General features: G+C 44.7%; 1 protein-coding gene across 6 annotated transcripts in view; it reads right to left on the reverse strand.

Annotated features, from left to right (window-relative positions):
- Nucleotides 1-303: 303 nt before the first annotated feature.
- The window catches only part of FADS6 (fatty acid desaturase 6), an 81,372-nt gene continuing 67,122 nt past the window's right edge, over nucleotides 304-14,553 (reverse strand). For 5 of the 6 annotated variants that reach the window (XM_077924179.1, XM_077924178.1, XM_028716822.2 and 2 more), the window contains 7 exons: nucleotides 13,542-13,708; nucleotides 10,947-11,478; nucleotides 8,904-9,070; nucleotides 5,941-6,121; nucleotides 3,671-3,858; nucleotides 2,222-2,401; nucleotides 304-1,346 (listed from right to left, as the gene is read on the reverse strand). In XM_077924179.1, the coding sequence (XP_077780305.1) occupies nucleotides 1,197-1,346; nucleotides 2,222-2,401; nucleotides 3,671-3,858; nucleotides 5,941-6,121; nucleotides 8,904-9,070; nucleotides 10,947-11,472 (1,392 nt within the window). In that variant the 5' untranslated portion in view covers nucleotides 11,473-11,478; nucleotides 13,542-13,708 and the 3' untranslated portion in view covers nucleotides 304-1,196. The remainder of the gene's footprint in view (nucleotides 1,347-2,221; nucleotides 2,402-3,670; nucleotides 3,859-5,940; nucleotides 6,122-8,903; nucleotides 9,071-10,946; nucleotides 11,479-13,541; nucleotides 13,709-14,553) is intronic. The other variant, XM_028716812.2, reaches the window with a different exon arrangement.

A 14,553-nucleotide genomic window follows, 5' to 3' on the forward strand; every position in this document is an offset into this window, starting at 1 on the left:
CAACATCATTCTTGTTAAGAAGTCTACCACCCAAGGTGGTTGTGTTGCCCCGGCTTATGGGCTGTCATCATTTGCAGAGGTAACTGTTATGTACTGAGTTGAATAGGATCCAAACTGCAGCAGTCTGATTGGTCCTAGAACAATAGGATCCAAAAGGCAGCAGTCTGATTGGTCCTAGAACAATAGGATTCAGAATGCAGCAGTCTGATTGGTCCTAGAACAATGCAGCAGTATGATTGGTTGGCAGGAACTACCCAATCATGCTTCAGATAGAAGTGAATCCACAACCTGATTGGCTTACAGTAGAATTCCGGAATTTCAGTAACTTCCATTTTGGCAGTTCTGGAAATTTGCCTTCAAGGCCCATCAATCATTCCATGGAGAAGTATCACCTTTTCAATTGTCCTAGATTGGAGGCTTGACAGAGTGATTTAGCTAAGTTTAACAAAGTCCCTGAGTTATCCTGTCTGCACTGGGACAGGAGTCAACTTGATCTTTCATGTATTACTTTCCCCCTTGCAGACAGAACCTTCACACACTTCATGTCTGTTGTAATGTATGGAAAGCAGTATGACATTTCCTCCATTGTGGATTCATAAATCAGCATCAGTCTGATCTGAGCCATACACCAAAGTTGTGCGGGGGAATACCACTCAACCATCTTGTTGTGTGCAAGTGTTTCCTGACATGAATGTTACATCTGTTTGAGGGGCAGCGGGGGAAATAACGCATGAATCAGCCCTTACAGCAGGAGTGGCAAACCTGTGGCTCTCCATTTGTTGCTGAAACATAACTCTCATCAGCCCCAGCAAACATGGTCAGGGATGATGGAAACTCTAATATAGCAATGTCTTGACTGGAGGGTCTGCAGGTTCACCATCCCTACTCTATAATTCATGGGAAGGATGCATCAAAGTTGTCGGTGTGCAAAATTAAAAGAGAGCGGGGAGGGGAGTCAAGGTATTAAAAATATCTCTTGTATAGGAGCAACTGATCTCCCCTTTGACTCATCACTGAGCAGATGCAGTTTCTTATCCAAAAGGTCATCTACTTGTCCATATGGAAGATATTAAAGACATGCTGGTGTTCCCCTTGATAGCTTGATCCAGTTCCTAATCTGAATTCTAAATTTCTTGATCCTGGGAAAGAGCAGTCTTGCCTTAGGTTTATAATAGCTGTGTGTCCTAGAAGAGTTGTCACTGAATCCCAACAAGTTCAGAAATAGGTGGCGCGTGGACCATCAGTTCTTCATATTTGGCCAGGAACAACTTCAGGCGGGACCAATAAGAATCCTCATTGTATGTCAACTTCTTGTCTTTAAAGTACCGGGAAACAATTGGCTTGATCTAAAAGGGAAAGGCAGCATTAATTAGCATTACTAGTGATTACTAATATTTCCAGCAGTTAGGATAGCCCCTAGACTAAATCCCTCTTGGGCCCTCATTTGCCAGCTGCAGAAGCAAAAGAGGGGTGTGGTTAAACAGCATGCCCTTCAACATTTCTCTGATGAAAATAGGGACATCTTATTCAATAAATTGAGGGACGCGGGTGGCGCTGTGGGTTAAACCACAGAGCCTAGCACTTGCCGATAAGAAGGTCAGCGGTTTGAATCCCCGCAACGGGGTGAGCTCCCATTGCTCCGTCCCTACTCCTGCCAACCTAGCAGTTCGAAAGCACGTCAAATGCAGGTAGATAAATAGGTACCGCTCTGGCGGGAAGGTAAACGGCGTTTCCGTGCGCTGCTCTGGTTTGCCAGAAGCACCTTAGTCATGCTGGCCACATGACCCGGAAGCTGTACGCCGGCTCCCTCATGACTGGACCTAATGGTCAGGGGTCCCTTTACCTTTATTAATTACCCTGGTCTTTGATAGCCGAGAATGTAAAAATATACCTGTCTCTGCCTTCCGATTTAAACTGCATGGGTTTCTTATTTAAACTGTATTAGTTAGTTGCTTATAAAAATTATTTTTATCTGATTTTAAAATTAGATGGCTGCATTGTTGTAACCTCCTTATGGTGAGGAGTGGGTAAGGAAACCTATAATGGATAGAATAAATGCAATTTCTTCTATCCCCAGAGATGTTGTGACCTTGACCTCCCATGAATTCACTTCCTTCTTAAAACCACCAGACATGTCCCCTTCTCCTTACTCATTCCACATTCAATAGACACTCCTGCCTTCTAAAGACCCAGCACGTCCATCTGCCACCCAACTTCGCACCTTCAGGCACATGTTATCAGAAAGTGCTGGGAAGAGATGGTGCTCCACGTGGCAGCTGATGATCGAGTGCCCAAAGGACCAGTCCAGCAGGGGATTCCGAGGCAGGTTCAGAACGCCGCAGCTCATCATGTGAATCCGTTTGGGCTTTTTGTCAGCTGCGAACATTGGCAGGCCAATATGCTACGAGACAAAACCAGAAAGAGCTAGCTGCTGCTGATCCTTCCTAAGAGCTCGAGAGGAAGCTTAGCTACAGAAGGAAGCATCTGAATAATAGCAATAAATCATGTTTCCAGATACATCGCAGTGAGCCCCACTCTATGGTGGAGAAACAGTAACTCACTCAGAAATGGAACAGACCCAGAATTCTGCATTAAGTAATTCGCAACCTGCATAAAGGCAGTGATGGGGAATCAATTTGATTTAGTTCACATAAACCTAGAATTTGTATGTTCTGAAACAACGTGTGAACTGAAATAAAAGCAAGACTTCCAAATTCGCACTTCTCTAAATTCTGCAATACTGTATAGTTTATAGCATCACAAAAAAATATAAATAATTCACTTTTCAGGGGAAATGTGGCATAAAAATGCATATATTAGTGAGATTAATAGCAAAAAATTATTATTAACATATAGAGGGGAAATCTTGCAAAAACACGTACATCAAGCAAGATTTCATTCAACAATCTGTATATTAAGAGAAATGCATGCTAACATTTTATTTTTTGTGAGGACTTCTTTTCAACAAAGTAAATAGTAATGCAGGAATGTAGGGAACTGAACTTAAGATGGGGGAAAAGAGAAACTGCAAGAAACCTAAATGGGCAGATTCATCCATCTATATACAAAAGATCACATCAAGTATGGATGCTGTCAAATATCTGATGCAGCCTAATTCCATGTTTACTTGCAATATTGCATCATGTGTACTTGGAAGTGAGTTTATTTATGCAGCCTAATTCCATGTTTACTTGCAATATTGCATCATATATACTTGGAAGTGAGTTTGTTTATAAACTACATTACACTTACTATATTTGAGTGGGACTTATTCTTAATTGAGTGCACAGGATTGCAGCCAAAATGCATACTTTTAGAGAGGCATCTCTATATGTGTGTTTGTGTTTGTGTAGTTAAATATGCAACCAATGTTTCATTGTTCCATTTCCTTTGCAGGTTTTGCAATATCCCATCTTTTAATCTACTTACAGCTCAGTCCTGTGCATCCCCATTCAGAAGCTGGTTTTGCTGAGTTCAGTGGGAGTTCGTGTGTGTGTGTGTGTGTGTGTGTGTGTGTGTGTGTGTAGGATTGCAGCCTAAACATGTCAACAGTGGGAAAGAAGAAAGCATTTGCCAAATATGTTGGATGATTTGAATCACACGGCCTATTGCCGCGAGACCATCAATTAAACAGCAAAAGAGCCCTTGTTACAGAGTTGGTAGTATTTACCTGGAAGATATTAACATGGATGTAAGGGTGAGAAAGGAGAGCTCGTGTGACCAGCATGCAACTGAGAGCGGACCACATGAACTGGAAACCTGAGATGTTGATCAGCAGCCAGTAATGGGAGTACAGGCCAACAAACATGCAACAGAGCGTCCGGATGGCAGTCTTCAATTCAACTTCTTTGAGCAAGCCTGTGGAATCAAGAATCTGTGAATGTAGCAGCTCTCAGGGCTCTTTCCCTAAGCTGTTACACCATAGGTGGGAAGGCACATTTCTGAGAAGCAACCTGAAGCTCTGCCTCATGTGGGGCAATTTGCAGCAAGGCTCCATTCCTCATCCTTCTCCTTGATAATATTACAGCAACAGCCATTCTATTTTTGAAGCATTTCTATAGAGCCAAGCAGTGGTGTTGGGAGAGGGGGTGTTCAGCTCTTTTTTCTCATCACATTTCCCTAATGGCCCCCTTCTTGGGAGCTCTGTGGCAGGGGAAAATATAGGTACAGCATCTGTGTGTGTTGTGGGGGGGGAGAGAGAGAGAATTTAGAGTCGGGAAATAGTTCAGGTAAGATCAGTGGCTTGCTTAGGCTCCACTCGCCACAGAAAAACGCATCACCAAAAAAGTAGCCAATGGAAGATGCAGTTCTGTGCAGAATTAGCTTCTGCTCACTTATGTAGGTGCAAATTTAGAAATACTTGCTATAATTGAAAGAGAAATAAAACATACCTCACTTCACACAAGATTATTGTTAAATATCTGACTGAAAACTAGGAAAAGGTGTGGATTTTGTTGAGTGGCATCGAGGTACTCCCCAGTAAAACTAGTTTTGGTAGGATGTGGTGAATGGTTTTATTCTGCACTCAAGGTCCGCCTGCCTGATCATAATATTTGAGGTCAGGAGTATTTGAGGTCAGGTGAGACTGGCTTAGCAACCCTGCGGAGGCAGGTTTCTCCCCTCTAATGTGTGGAATGGCCTGTTTGCTTGCTTCAAATAGCTGGAACTATGTTCTACAGGCCTCTTTCTCAGCCTGTGAGCACACTTGATTCAAATTAAGTAGGTGGGACTGGTTAAACAGATGTTCTTGTCTAATAGAAGTGGATTAGACTAGCATACTACATCTGAACCTGTGAGTCATGGACTTTCTAAAGTAAACCAATCATAATTATTGCTTTTAATCTTTAACTGGTATGATGAATACCTCCTACAACTTTTTGTTTTCTTGACGTAACGCTAAAAATAAATAAATAAATAAATAAATAAAAATTTATACCCCGCCCATCTGGCAGGGTTTCCCCAGCCACTCTGGGCTGCTGCATTGATACCTGGACCTGAAATGCTCGAGTCTTACATTTTAACGCTTGGGAACCACTTTTGTGCAGCAGATCCAGTTGACAGTTCACCACAAGGTGATGGTTCACCACAAGGTGTGGGCCTGTGCATCACAGGCAAGCTGTAATAGTCACTCAAAATTGCTCCCTGTATGAGCACCTTGTGGCAAACCATCACCGGATCTGCTACCAAGATCAGTGAAGCCAAAGATGCTCTGAAATTTGCTTAGTCTAAATAAGAAATAATATTTTTACGATATGTATCATTAATGATCCAAGTCTATGCAATCAGTCCCCACATTTACAAACCCCAGGTAGGCAAAATTCAAGCTTAGCCATTCCACTTTGGCACTTGCCAAAACAGACTTCGTATCGAATAATTTCTCTCATGATATTGACCTATGAGTATTTTTAGTACTGCTTGTAAAACTGTACGCTTTTAAAACAATATTGCGATATCCTGCAATCCAGTAGTGGTGTTCTTAGATTCCCATAAACAAAAACAGCGAATTGCTTTGTAAGTACTATAAATATTTCAACAAATGATTCCACATTGATAGAAGCATTAAGTGCATTTTTGCTTCGATGCCTCATGTACTGGTTATAAAATAAGCACAAACTTGCAGTTAAAATGCATGAAACCTATGGCTGCCAAAGACCTAAGGTCCAAAACTCATGCGACAGTAAAAAGATGAGTCACACCACACCAAGTAAATTTCGATTGGTGGGTTGTCATACCAAAAAGGTTTGGAACCGCTAGAGTAGCATATCTTTGGTCCTTCCCCATCTTCTTACTCTGAGGCAAAGAATAAATGCTACACATACTGTGAGATACAATGACCAAAAATATCTCGATTTAAATCACCTTCTACATGAAGATACTTAAAATTGTCTAGGATAAATGTTATATTTGAAAAGTAACAGGATCCAGAGGAGATCAACGTACCAATGGCTACCAAAGGGGTGAGGATGGGCACTGCGATGGGTGCAATGAACATGTAAACATAGCGGTTCAGGAAGGGAAGCTTCCATGTGCTAGAGTCTCCCAGGCCGATGACATTTGTGTAAGCGTGGTGGATTTTCACATGGTTGTAGGACCCCTGTTCTGCCGTGAAAGCAGAGCAAACCTGGGACAGAAAGAAATGGTAAATAAAGGAACGCTGCCTGCTCATGTATGTAGCACATATGTATCCAGGGCTCTCAGAAGTGACAGTATTACAGAATTTTACATAAGGTTGCAAGCCTTGTAAACTCACTATTGGTCAACAAGACCTACTAGGCGGTACCGTATTGGCCCGAATATAAGCCACACTTTCCCCCCAAATTCTGATCGTGAAAAGTTAAAGTGCGGCTTATATTTGGAATCTTACACCGCCAGCAAAACAGAACAGCTCCCACCCCCTGGAAGTGTGGCCGGCTGCCACTCCAAAGCCTTCCCCGAGCTGTCGGAACGAAGGTGGGGAGTCATACCGCTTTGCTGGCAGCCTTCCCCCCTGGACCCCTTATCTCTGGCAGCTCAAGGGAGGCTTTGGAGCGGCAGGTGGGCTGTGCGCCTTTGCCCCAGGCTCCCCTCTGGGGAGGGCGAGCTGCACCACTTTGCTGGCGCCCACACTTTGATCCGTCCACTCGAAGGCGGCTTTGGAGCAGCCGTTCACAAGCCTCCCCTGACCCACCAGAGATAAGGGGGGGAAGGTTGCCAACAAAGCAGCATGGCTCACCCCCCCCACTGCCCCGAGAGCAGCCCGGGAGTGTGGGAAAATGGTGCGCAGCCCACCCACCGCGGCTTATATTCAGGGTCCCCCCCCCTCCAGTTTTATAGGTGTGGTTTATATTTGGGTGCGGCTTATATTTGGGCCAATACGGTAAGTTTTAGAACACTGCTGTTTGGTGGTGAATGCTCAAATAACTTAATTCAGTGTAGCCTCCCTGACTCAAATGGGGCTATGTTAGAATGTGTAGTTTCACAACTGGGTCCATAACACAACAATTCATCTGTTTGTACCACCCGAAGGTCAAACTACACATTACACAGAAATACATGGAAACGTAGTTTGTAAGCCTGTTTTGAAGAGAAAGGACTACTTGGAGAGGGGGAATGTCATTTGAGAGCACAGAAGCGGCTGCTGGGGAAGGAAATTTCATTCTTTCACTTCTCATTACTTTCCTGTTCCGGATTGCTCCTGAAAAACACAATCCTATGCATGTCATCTCAGAGGCTTAAAATTGCAGCCTAAGTGACTTTCTTCACCTGCAGAGTTACACACATGTGTGCAAATATGCATTAAAGATCATACCCCAGACCCTCCCCTAGACTCTTTTTTTTTTTAGTCCAGGTTATCCCAATTTCCATTTCATATAAGACTCTGAAATTTGAATAAATTCATTTTGCAAAATAAAAGGGCAAGGTTGGCTGTGAATTTGTTTTATACTCAATCTGAATCAGGCAGTTCGGAATTTCCTCACTTGTAATCTCATTTTGACATCTTTCAATTAGGGCAACTTTTTCTCTAAAGCTTTGCCAGGCTCAGCCACACCATGAGTGGAGCTGAAGTTTCACAGACTCACCTTTGAGAGCCACTCCTTTCTCCCAGGATTTGTGAGAAACCATTTAGCAATCCCTTTGCGAGGTGTGCAGTGTTGATGTGGCCTAAAGGTTATAAAAGACTGATGCTTTGTATGCTGACTGTGCTGCCGGCGCCCTGCCACTCTCCATTTCCAACACAAAATAGGAAAACGATGGACATAATGATGGAAAGAACTTCTTTCAAGGGAAAGATTTCTATATTCAATGTACCCCTTTTTCAGAGCAACCTTTCAAGAAAATGGGAGCTTTTTCGGATTTCTCAATTTTTGTCTGACCCTAAACAAATATTATTTCCCGCTTCCTGAGGCTAAGACAGCGTGAGAAACAAATATGGGGTCAGATCCATGGAGTAAAATGTGGCACGTGAACCCACTGACCACATTCTCCACTAATCTCCAAGAGAACTCTCAAGTTTGTTCATTGGTGGTTTTATGTGCCAGTTCAAATGGTCCACATTCAGGGCAATGGTAATGCTTCGTGTTGGCAGAAATGCAACAAAAGACAAGCTTTTACTGGATCTGTCCAGTATTAAAGCAAGTGGTCGTGCAGATTGTCCTTAGAGGAGATAGAGCAACACTGGACCCCGTTACGTTTATTATCTGTATTACATGGAGGAAAATGCTGGTGCTGTTTGTAAACCCCTAATCATTTATTTCATGGTGAAATAAGGTGAAGGTAAAGGGACCCCTGACCATTAGGTCCAGTCGTGACCGACTTTGGGGTTGCGGCGCTCATCTCGCTTTATTGGCCGAGGGAGCCGGCGTACAGCTTCCGGGTCATGTGGCCAGCATGACTAAGCCGCTTCTGGCAAAACCAGAGCAGTGCACGGAAACACCGTTTACCTTCCCGCCGGAGTGGTACCTATTTATCTACTTGCACTTTGATGTGCTTTCGAACTGCTAGGTTGGCAGGAGCAGGGACCGAGCAACGGGAGCTCACCCTGTCGCGGGGATTCAAACCACCGACCTTCTGATTGGCAAGTCCTAGGCATCAATTACTTTAGATAACTGTTGCAATATGTAGTTTACCCCTCATGAAGCTGCAATTCCCAGCATAAACTGCAGTTCCTAGGATCCTTTTTCTTTAGGGGTGCTTTAAATGTAAAGTTTATGTAAATGTAAAACGTGCTTTTAACGTAAAAGGAGGGGGCAACTGCAGCTGAAGAAATAGCCTCACACTGACACACACACACACACACACACACACACACACACACACAGCTTTCCACTCTCCGCCTCTAAAATAAAAGGGGGGAATGAGTTGATACGAGTCAAACCTCTTTGCGTTCTCTCACAGAACAGGAGCTGCTGGAAGCGAAAACGCACCTCAAGGAAGAATACGGCCCATATTTTCCCCCAGGACTTGGACTCCGCCAGAGCGTTGTGGGTGGCCAGGTGGCTCCCCTTCACAGTGAGGGTTGGATGTACCACACCCAAGATGGCAATGCCCAACAGGAAAGGGAACAGATTGTCAGAACGCAGAAGCAGGAACCCTAGGGAGAGAGAGGAGACATTTAGAACCTTTTGCTAGAGGTAATCAAGGGACCTAGAAGGTCCATGGGTCCTAACCAGCTCTATCATGATAGCAACAAGGACCTTAGAATTATTTGGGCTCGGCTCAGGGAGGACTACTCTCAGGACACTTGTGAAGATCAGGATCACACCTGTACTGTACATTTAAAGCACATGACGTCTCTTAACAAATCCCAAGAACTGCAGTTTGTTAAGAGTGCTGGGAAGGACAGCTCTGTGAGAAGTAACTGACCCTTCTCAGAATTCTTTAGAGTAAGCCATTTCCTTTAAATGTATGGTGTGAATATGATCCAAACTGGTCTGCTTTTTGGAGTTTAATGAAGCCTGGACACTTTGAATTGAGGGCTGCCCAAAAGTGGTTTGTTTTGGGGTGGGTCTTTTTTTACCATAGCCATGTGGTGTTTTTCTGTTGTTTTTTTCCTGTTTTCTTTTTTGAAGGCCCAAATAGGCATTAAAATGAGAGGCAGAGCTTTTGCAACTCAGTGTCATGTGGGTGATGTCATTGTGCCATATTTTGCCCTGCCCCACGTCACTGGCAGGGTCAGGATAAGGGATGGCACCAATGATGCTGTGCCACATGTTCTAACTCAACATTACAGGAAATGGGAAGAGACCAAAAAACAAAAATGAAAACCAGCAGCAACAACTTCCATGTCTATCAAGATGGTCTAGTTCAGGGTTTCCCAGACTTAGGTCTCCAGCTGTTGTTGGACTACAACTCCCATCATCCCTAACTAGCAGGACCAGTGGTCAGGGATGGTGGGAACTATAGTCCAAAAAGCAGCTGGGGACCCAAGTTTGGGAAACACTGTTCTTGTTGGACCTTCAAATGCACTCAGTTAAGTCGATGCGAAAGAACCACAGATACATTGTTCTGTTCCATTCTGGAATGGTTTAAGGCATATTTATCTGTTTTTGTTGTAACCCACCATGGGACCTCATGTTGAAGGAGGGATAATAAATAAATTTTCATGCCAGCTGGGACAGATATGAGGGAGAACATCCTCCAGACTCTTCAGCTGCCTTAGGAATAATTTGGTCAAATACATCCCAAAAATTAAACTCCCAGAGAGAGTGTCTCTCTCCCCTGTAAATAACCCCATACCACCTGGGCACTCCATTACTGACTTTACTGTTAGATAGCACTGATTTTATTATGCAGGATGACTAACCACCAGGGGGTCAGGCTGCACAGCAAAATAGTGACTGATCTGAAATTCACCAATTAGCTCTATAAAAGCACCTGCCAATATCAATGCAGATTTCCAAAACCACTGCAGTCATGTTCGCTGTGACTTGCTTGATGCCATTTGCAACATGCCCACTGAGCTAGGTTGGAGAGCTCCTCCACAAATAAGTTTCACTGGGGAATATCTCAAGATGATTTATGATAACATCAGTACAGTGTTCCACTGACTCACTTTTCAGTGTGGGAAAGCTCCACCATCCTTTTCTGTTGCACAGTCCAGGGACTATGTGGCCATAAGTGGCAAAATCAAATAGTAGCCCCACCCCCAACCCCATGCTTAGGAGTGCAGCGCAAGGACGTTAACGTACTCCATGCTGTGAGGGTCAGAGACAAGTCCCAGGGCATTCTAACCAACCCATCTCTCAGCAGCCAGGCAGATGCCCCAGAGAAGTCTCTGTGCAGGGTAAGACTGGACAATGCCCATGCCTTGGTAGCTCAGCAGTTGGCAACCTATGCTTTCCCTTCTTTGACCACATCACAGGGCTTACTTTAAGGTGTAATAGCACCCGTCAAGAATCACAGGACTCCCCGGCCTTCCTCCCACCCCACTCCGCAAGTTCAACGAGCCCCTGAGGCATTCTCCTTACCTACTGGCAGGGAGAGAAGGCTCAAAGCGATGATTGTGCCATCGATGCCATGCCTCTCCCACCAGCTGCTGCTCTTCACCACGTCCTGCACCATCTCAGAGAGCTCCCGCATCATGGATTCCCCAGACCTCTTCCCTCCGGTTGGCTCCAGTTCCTCCTTGGCTGATCTTTTTAATACGCCCATCTTGTTTCCTTTGCCTAGGCCTGAATCGCCTTGGGGGGCCTTTAGGCTTTGTTCTTCTGAAATCTCCTCTTCCGAAGGGCCTTCTCTTCTGGAGCCATTTGGCAGCTGTCGCTTGGTACCTGCGCCCTCTTGGCTTGGGGCAACCCCTTGTCCTAGCCTCCTCTCACCTTCATCCTGGCAACCGTTCCCCTTTTCCGGCGCCACCCCAGGGCTTAAAGGAGACGCTACCTGCAGAGGTCCTCCGCCATTCACATCTGCTGCCTTGGGCTGCTCCTCTTTCCTTCTCTCTGGGCACCATTCCTGGTTGTCCTTCATCAGCATCTCGCCCTGCCGTGGCTCCATTCTTCCCTGCAGAGCACAGGACACTGCAGAGTGAGAGCCAATGTCCTGGTGCTTCCGCAGGATCAAATAACAAGCAAGACTGTCCCAGCAGGAAGGGCAGAGAGAGAGAGAGAGAGAGAGAGAGAGAGAGAGAGAGGGATAGAGAGAGACAGCAGAGAAATGCAGGTGGCCTTCTTGGCAGAAGTGCCACAGTGTGCAGTCAGAAATGCTCACTGGGCTGTAAGCTCATGTTGCTTCGCTCTAGCCTGGAGAAGTTGGCCCCGGTCCCATCCCTAGGCTCTGCCCATTTTATCAGCCTCTGCTCTGGCAGCTTCCGCCACTCCCATTCTGCTTGTGTCTCCATCCCAATGGGGCCGTGTCCCTTGCCCTTGGCTCTCTCTGTCATTAAGAACAGCTTGTTCAGGCAGGAACAGTGCTGCTGCGCTCACCATTGCCGAAGGACATGGGAAGGGCAGGGCAGCGGGTATCTTTGAAAAAAGGAGCGCGGAGCTCTGCTGGAGGCAAATAGGAAAAGCGAGAGAAGAGGCAGACTGCAAGAGAGAGACCCAGGTCCATCACATCTCAGTCTTAAAGGGCCACCCCTCATATTAAAGCAGAACACTCTTCAAACATTCCTGGATCTGCAGTTTTAAACGTATATTCTAAATACAGCTCTCATTCTGTGTGTAGCACAGATGAATGTACAGTTTTGTGAATGTGAGGAGAGGGGGTCACAGTTGGAAGAGTTTATTATGAACGTGGATTACTATTGTAATATTTTTCGGTATTCAGCAGAACCCTCATTACTCCAACCTGATTTGTGTCTTCCTTCATAATAGAAAACCTGTGTTGGTGTAAACAGCTTTTTCATTTATCTTCTTAGCATAAGCCTTTGCCACAATAGCTCAGGGGATTTATTTAAAGGGCTGCCGTGCCAGTTCTGAAGAACTAAAAAATGAATTAAAAAAATCAACTCCTCGCAAATCATGAGACTTTATAAATGCCAGTTATAAATGTTGGGAAATTATTTGTATTGGCCCACAGATATGGCCAATATTAAAGGATACAAGTAGATTTCTTTCTCTTTCTCTCTCTCTCTCTCTCTCTCTCTCTGTGTGTGTGTGTGTGTGTGTGTGTGTGTGTGTGTGTGTGTGTGTAGGCATATTTAAAATAAGCTAGTACCTAAACACAAACATATACACACAGAGAGAAGAAAGCACTATAAAATTCATATTAGTTTCCTGATCTCTGGCCAGGACCACTAATATTTTTGCTGTGCTTTGACCTCTTTCTCATAAAAGTTGTTTTTATTTATTATTTTAAAACAAATAGTTGAGTAGCCTAGTGCTGCCATACATCCGGTTTCCCCTGGACATTAATGGGACTTAAAAGGCAGAATTGACATCCGGGGAAGATTTGCAAAAGGTGGTGGTTTGTCCTGGGTCTTAGGCAAGTCAATAGAAAAATTCGTGGGTTGGGTGGGTTGGGGGTTGGTGTCTTTGTAAACAGTTTTGGGTGTTTCCTTAAAAAAAAAGCTCAACAACCTTCAGGATGTCCTGGTTTTTACTTTTGGAAATATGGCAACCCTAGAGTAGCCTAAACCTATAAGAGAGCCAGTGTTGCATAGTGGATTATGACCTGGAAGACTAGGGTTCAAATCCCCACTCAGCCATAAAGCTCACTGGGTCACCTTGGGCTGGTCACTGCCTCTCAGTTTAACCTACCTCCCAGGGTTGTTGTCAGGATTGAATAGGTATAGGGAGAACCACGTATTCCACCTTGAACACCTTGGAGATAAAAGTGTGGTGTGAATGTAATAAAGAAATAAATGAGCTGTTTGGAACAGGGAGGGGAATCATGAAATTTGCCAGAATAGATTATGGGGAAAGGGTTACCTTTTTCTTTTTAATGCCACTGCTTCTGTGCCTTTTAGCTGCAGCCTGGCACACACAAACTGAGCAGGTGAAATTATGTATTTTGTGTTTTTAGATTGTGATTTTATGTTGTGAACTGCCCTGAGACCTGCGGGTATAGGGCAGTATACTACTACTACTACTACTACTAATAATAATAATAATAATAATACAGACCCTCCAAGTGTCCCTATTTTCCAGGGATGTAGCACTATTATAGAAGTCATTCCGGTTTTTTATTTAATTCCATAATGTCCCGCTTTTCTTTAGGATGTCCATATTTTCATCGGAGAATTGTTGGAGGGTATGGAGTTATCTGACCCCTGAGCCATCTGAAGGCAGCCCTATATTAGGGAAGTTTTAAAAAAATGTATAATGCCTTATTATAGTTCACCAACACAGGTGCCAGATATATGGAGAAACGTGACTCAAAGAAGTAGGAGGCCCAGGGTTCGCTCTGATTGTTTAGAAATACACAATCGCTTTGAAGTCCTCTCCCCTAGCATGGAAGACAAAGAACAGACTCCATTTGAGGATCTCTCCCTCATTACAGTCGATCAGGTATATGAAGACGAGCAGCAAAGTCAGTCCTCAGGGAATGTGCAGGCGACCTTGAAACAGACAGCTCACGGAAGAAGCCCGACCCAACCTAAGAGGAGGCGTGTAGTGGTGATAGGGGATTCCCTACTGAGGGGAACAGAAGCAGTGATCTGTGGGCCTGACAAGATGTCTCGGGAGGTGTGCTGTCTCCCCGGGGCTAAGATCCAAGATGTAACTGATTGACTGCAAGGAATCATAAAACCCACTGACAAATACCCCTTCCTCTTGGTTCATGTGGGAACCAATGACACTGCAAGCAATAGCCTCCAGAAGATCAAAAGAGACTACGAGGCTCTGGGCAGGAAATTGAAGCAATTAAATGCACAAATTGTCATCTCATCTGTCCTCCCAGTTGAACGACGTGGCCCAGGGAGAGAGGGAAAAATAGTGGAAGTGAACAGCTGGCTTCGCAAATGGTGTAAACAGGAACGGTTTGGATTCTTAGATCACGGACTGCAGTTTCTTGAAGATGGACTTCTGGCAAGCGATGGGCTGCACCTCACAACAGTTGGGAGGAATGTTTTTGCCAAAAATCTCAGAAACCTCATCAGGAGGGCTTTAAACTGACTAATGTGGGGGAGGGAGACAG

This window comes from Podarcis muralis, chromosome 2 (genome assembly GCF_964188315.1).
Source record: "Podarcis muralis chromosome 2, rPodMur119.hap1.1, whole genome shotgun sequence".
Classification (NCBI taxonomy): domain Eukaryota; kingdom Metazoa; phylum Chordata; class Lepidosauria; order Squamata; family Lacertidae; genus Podarcis; species Podarcis muralis.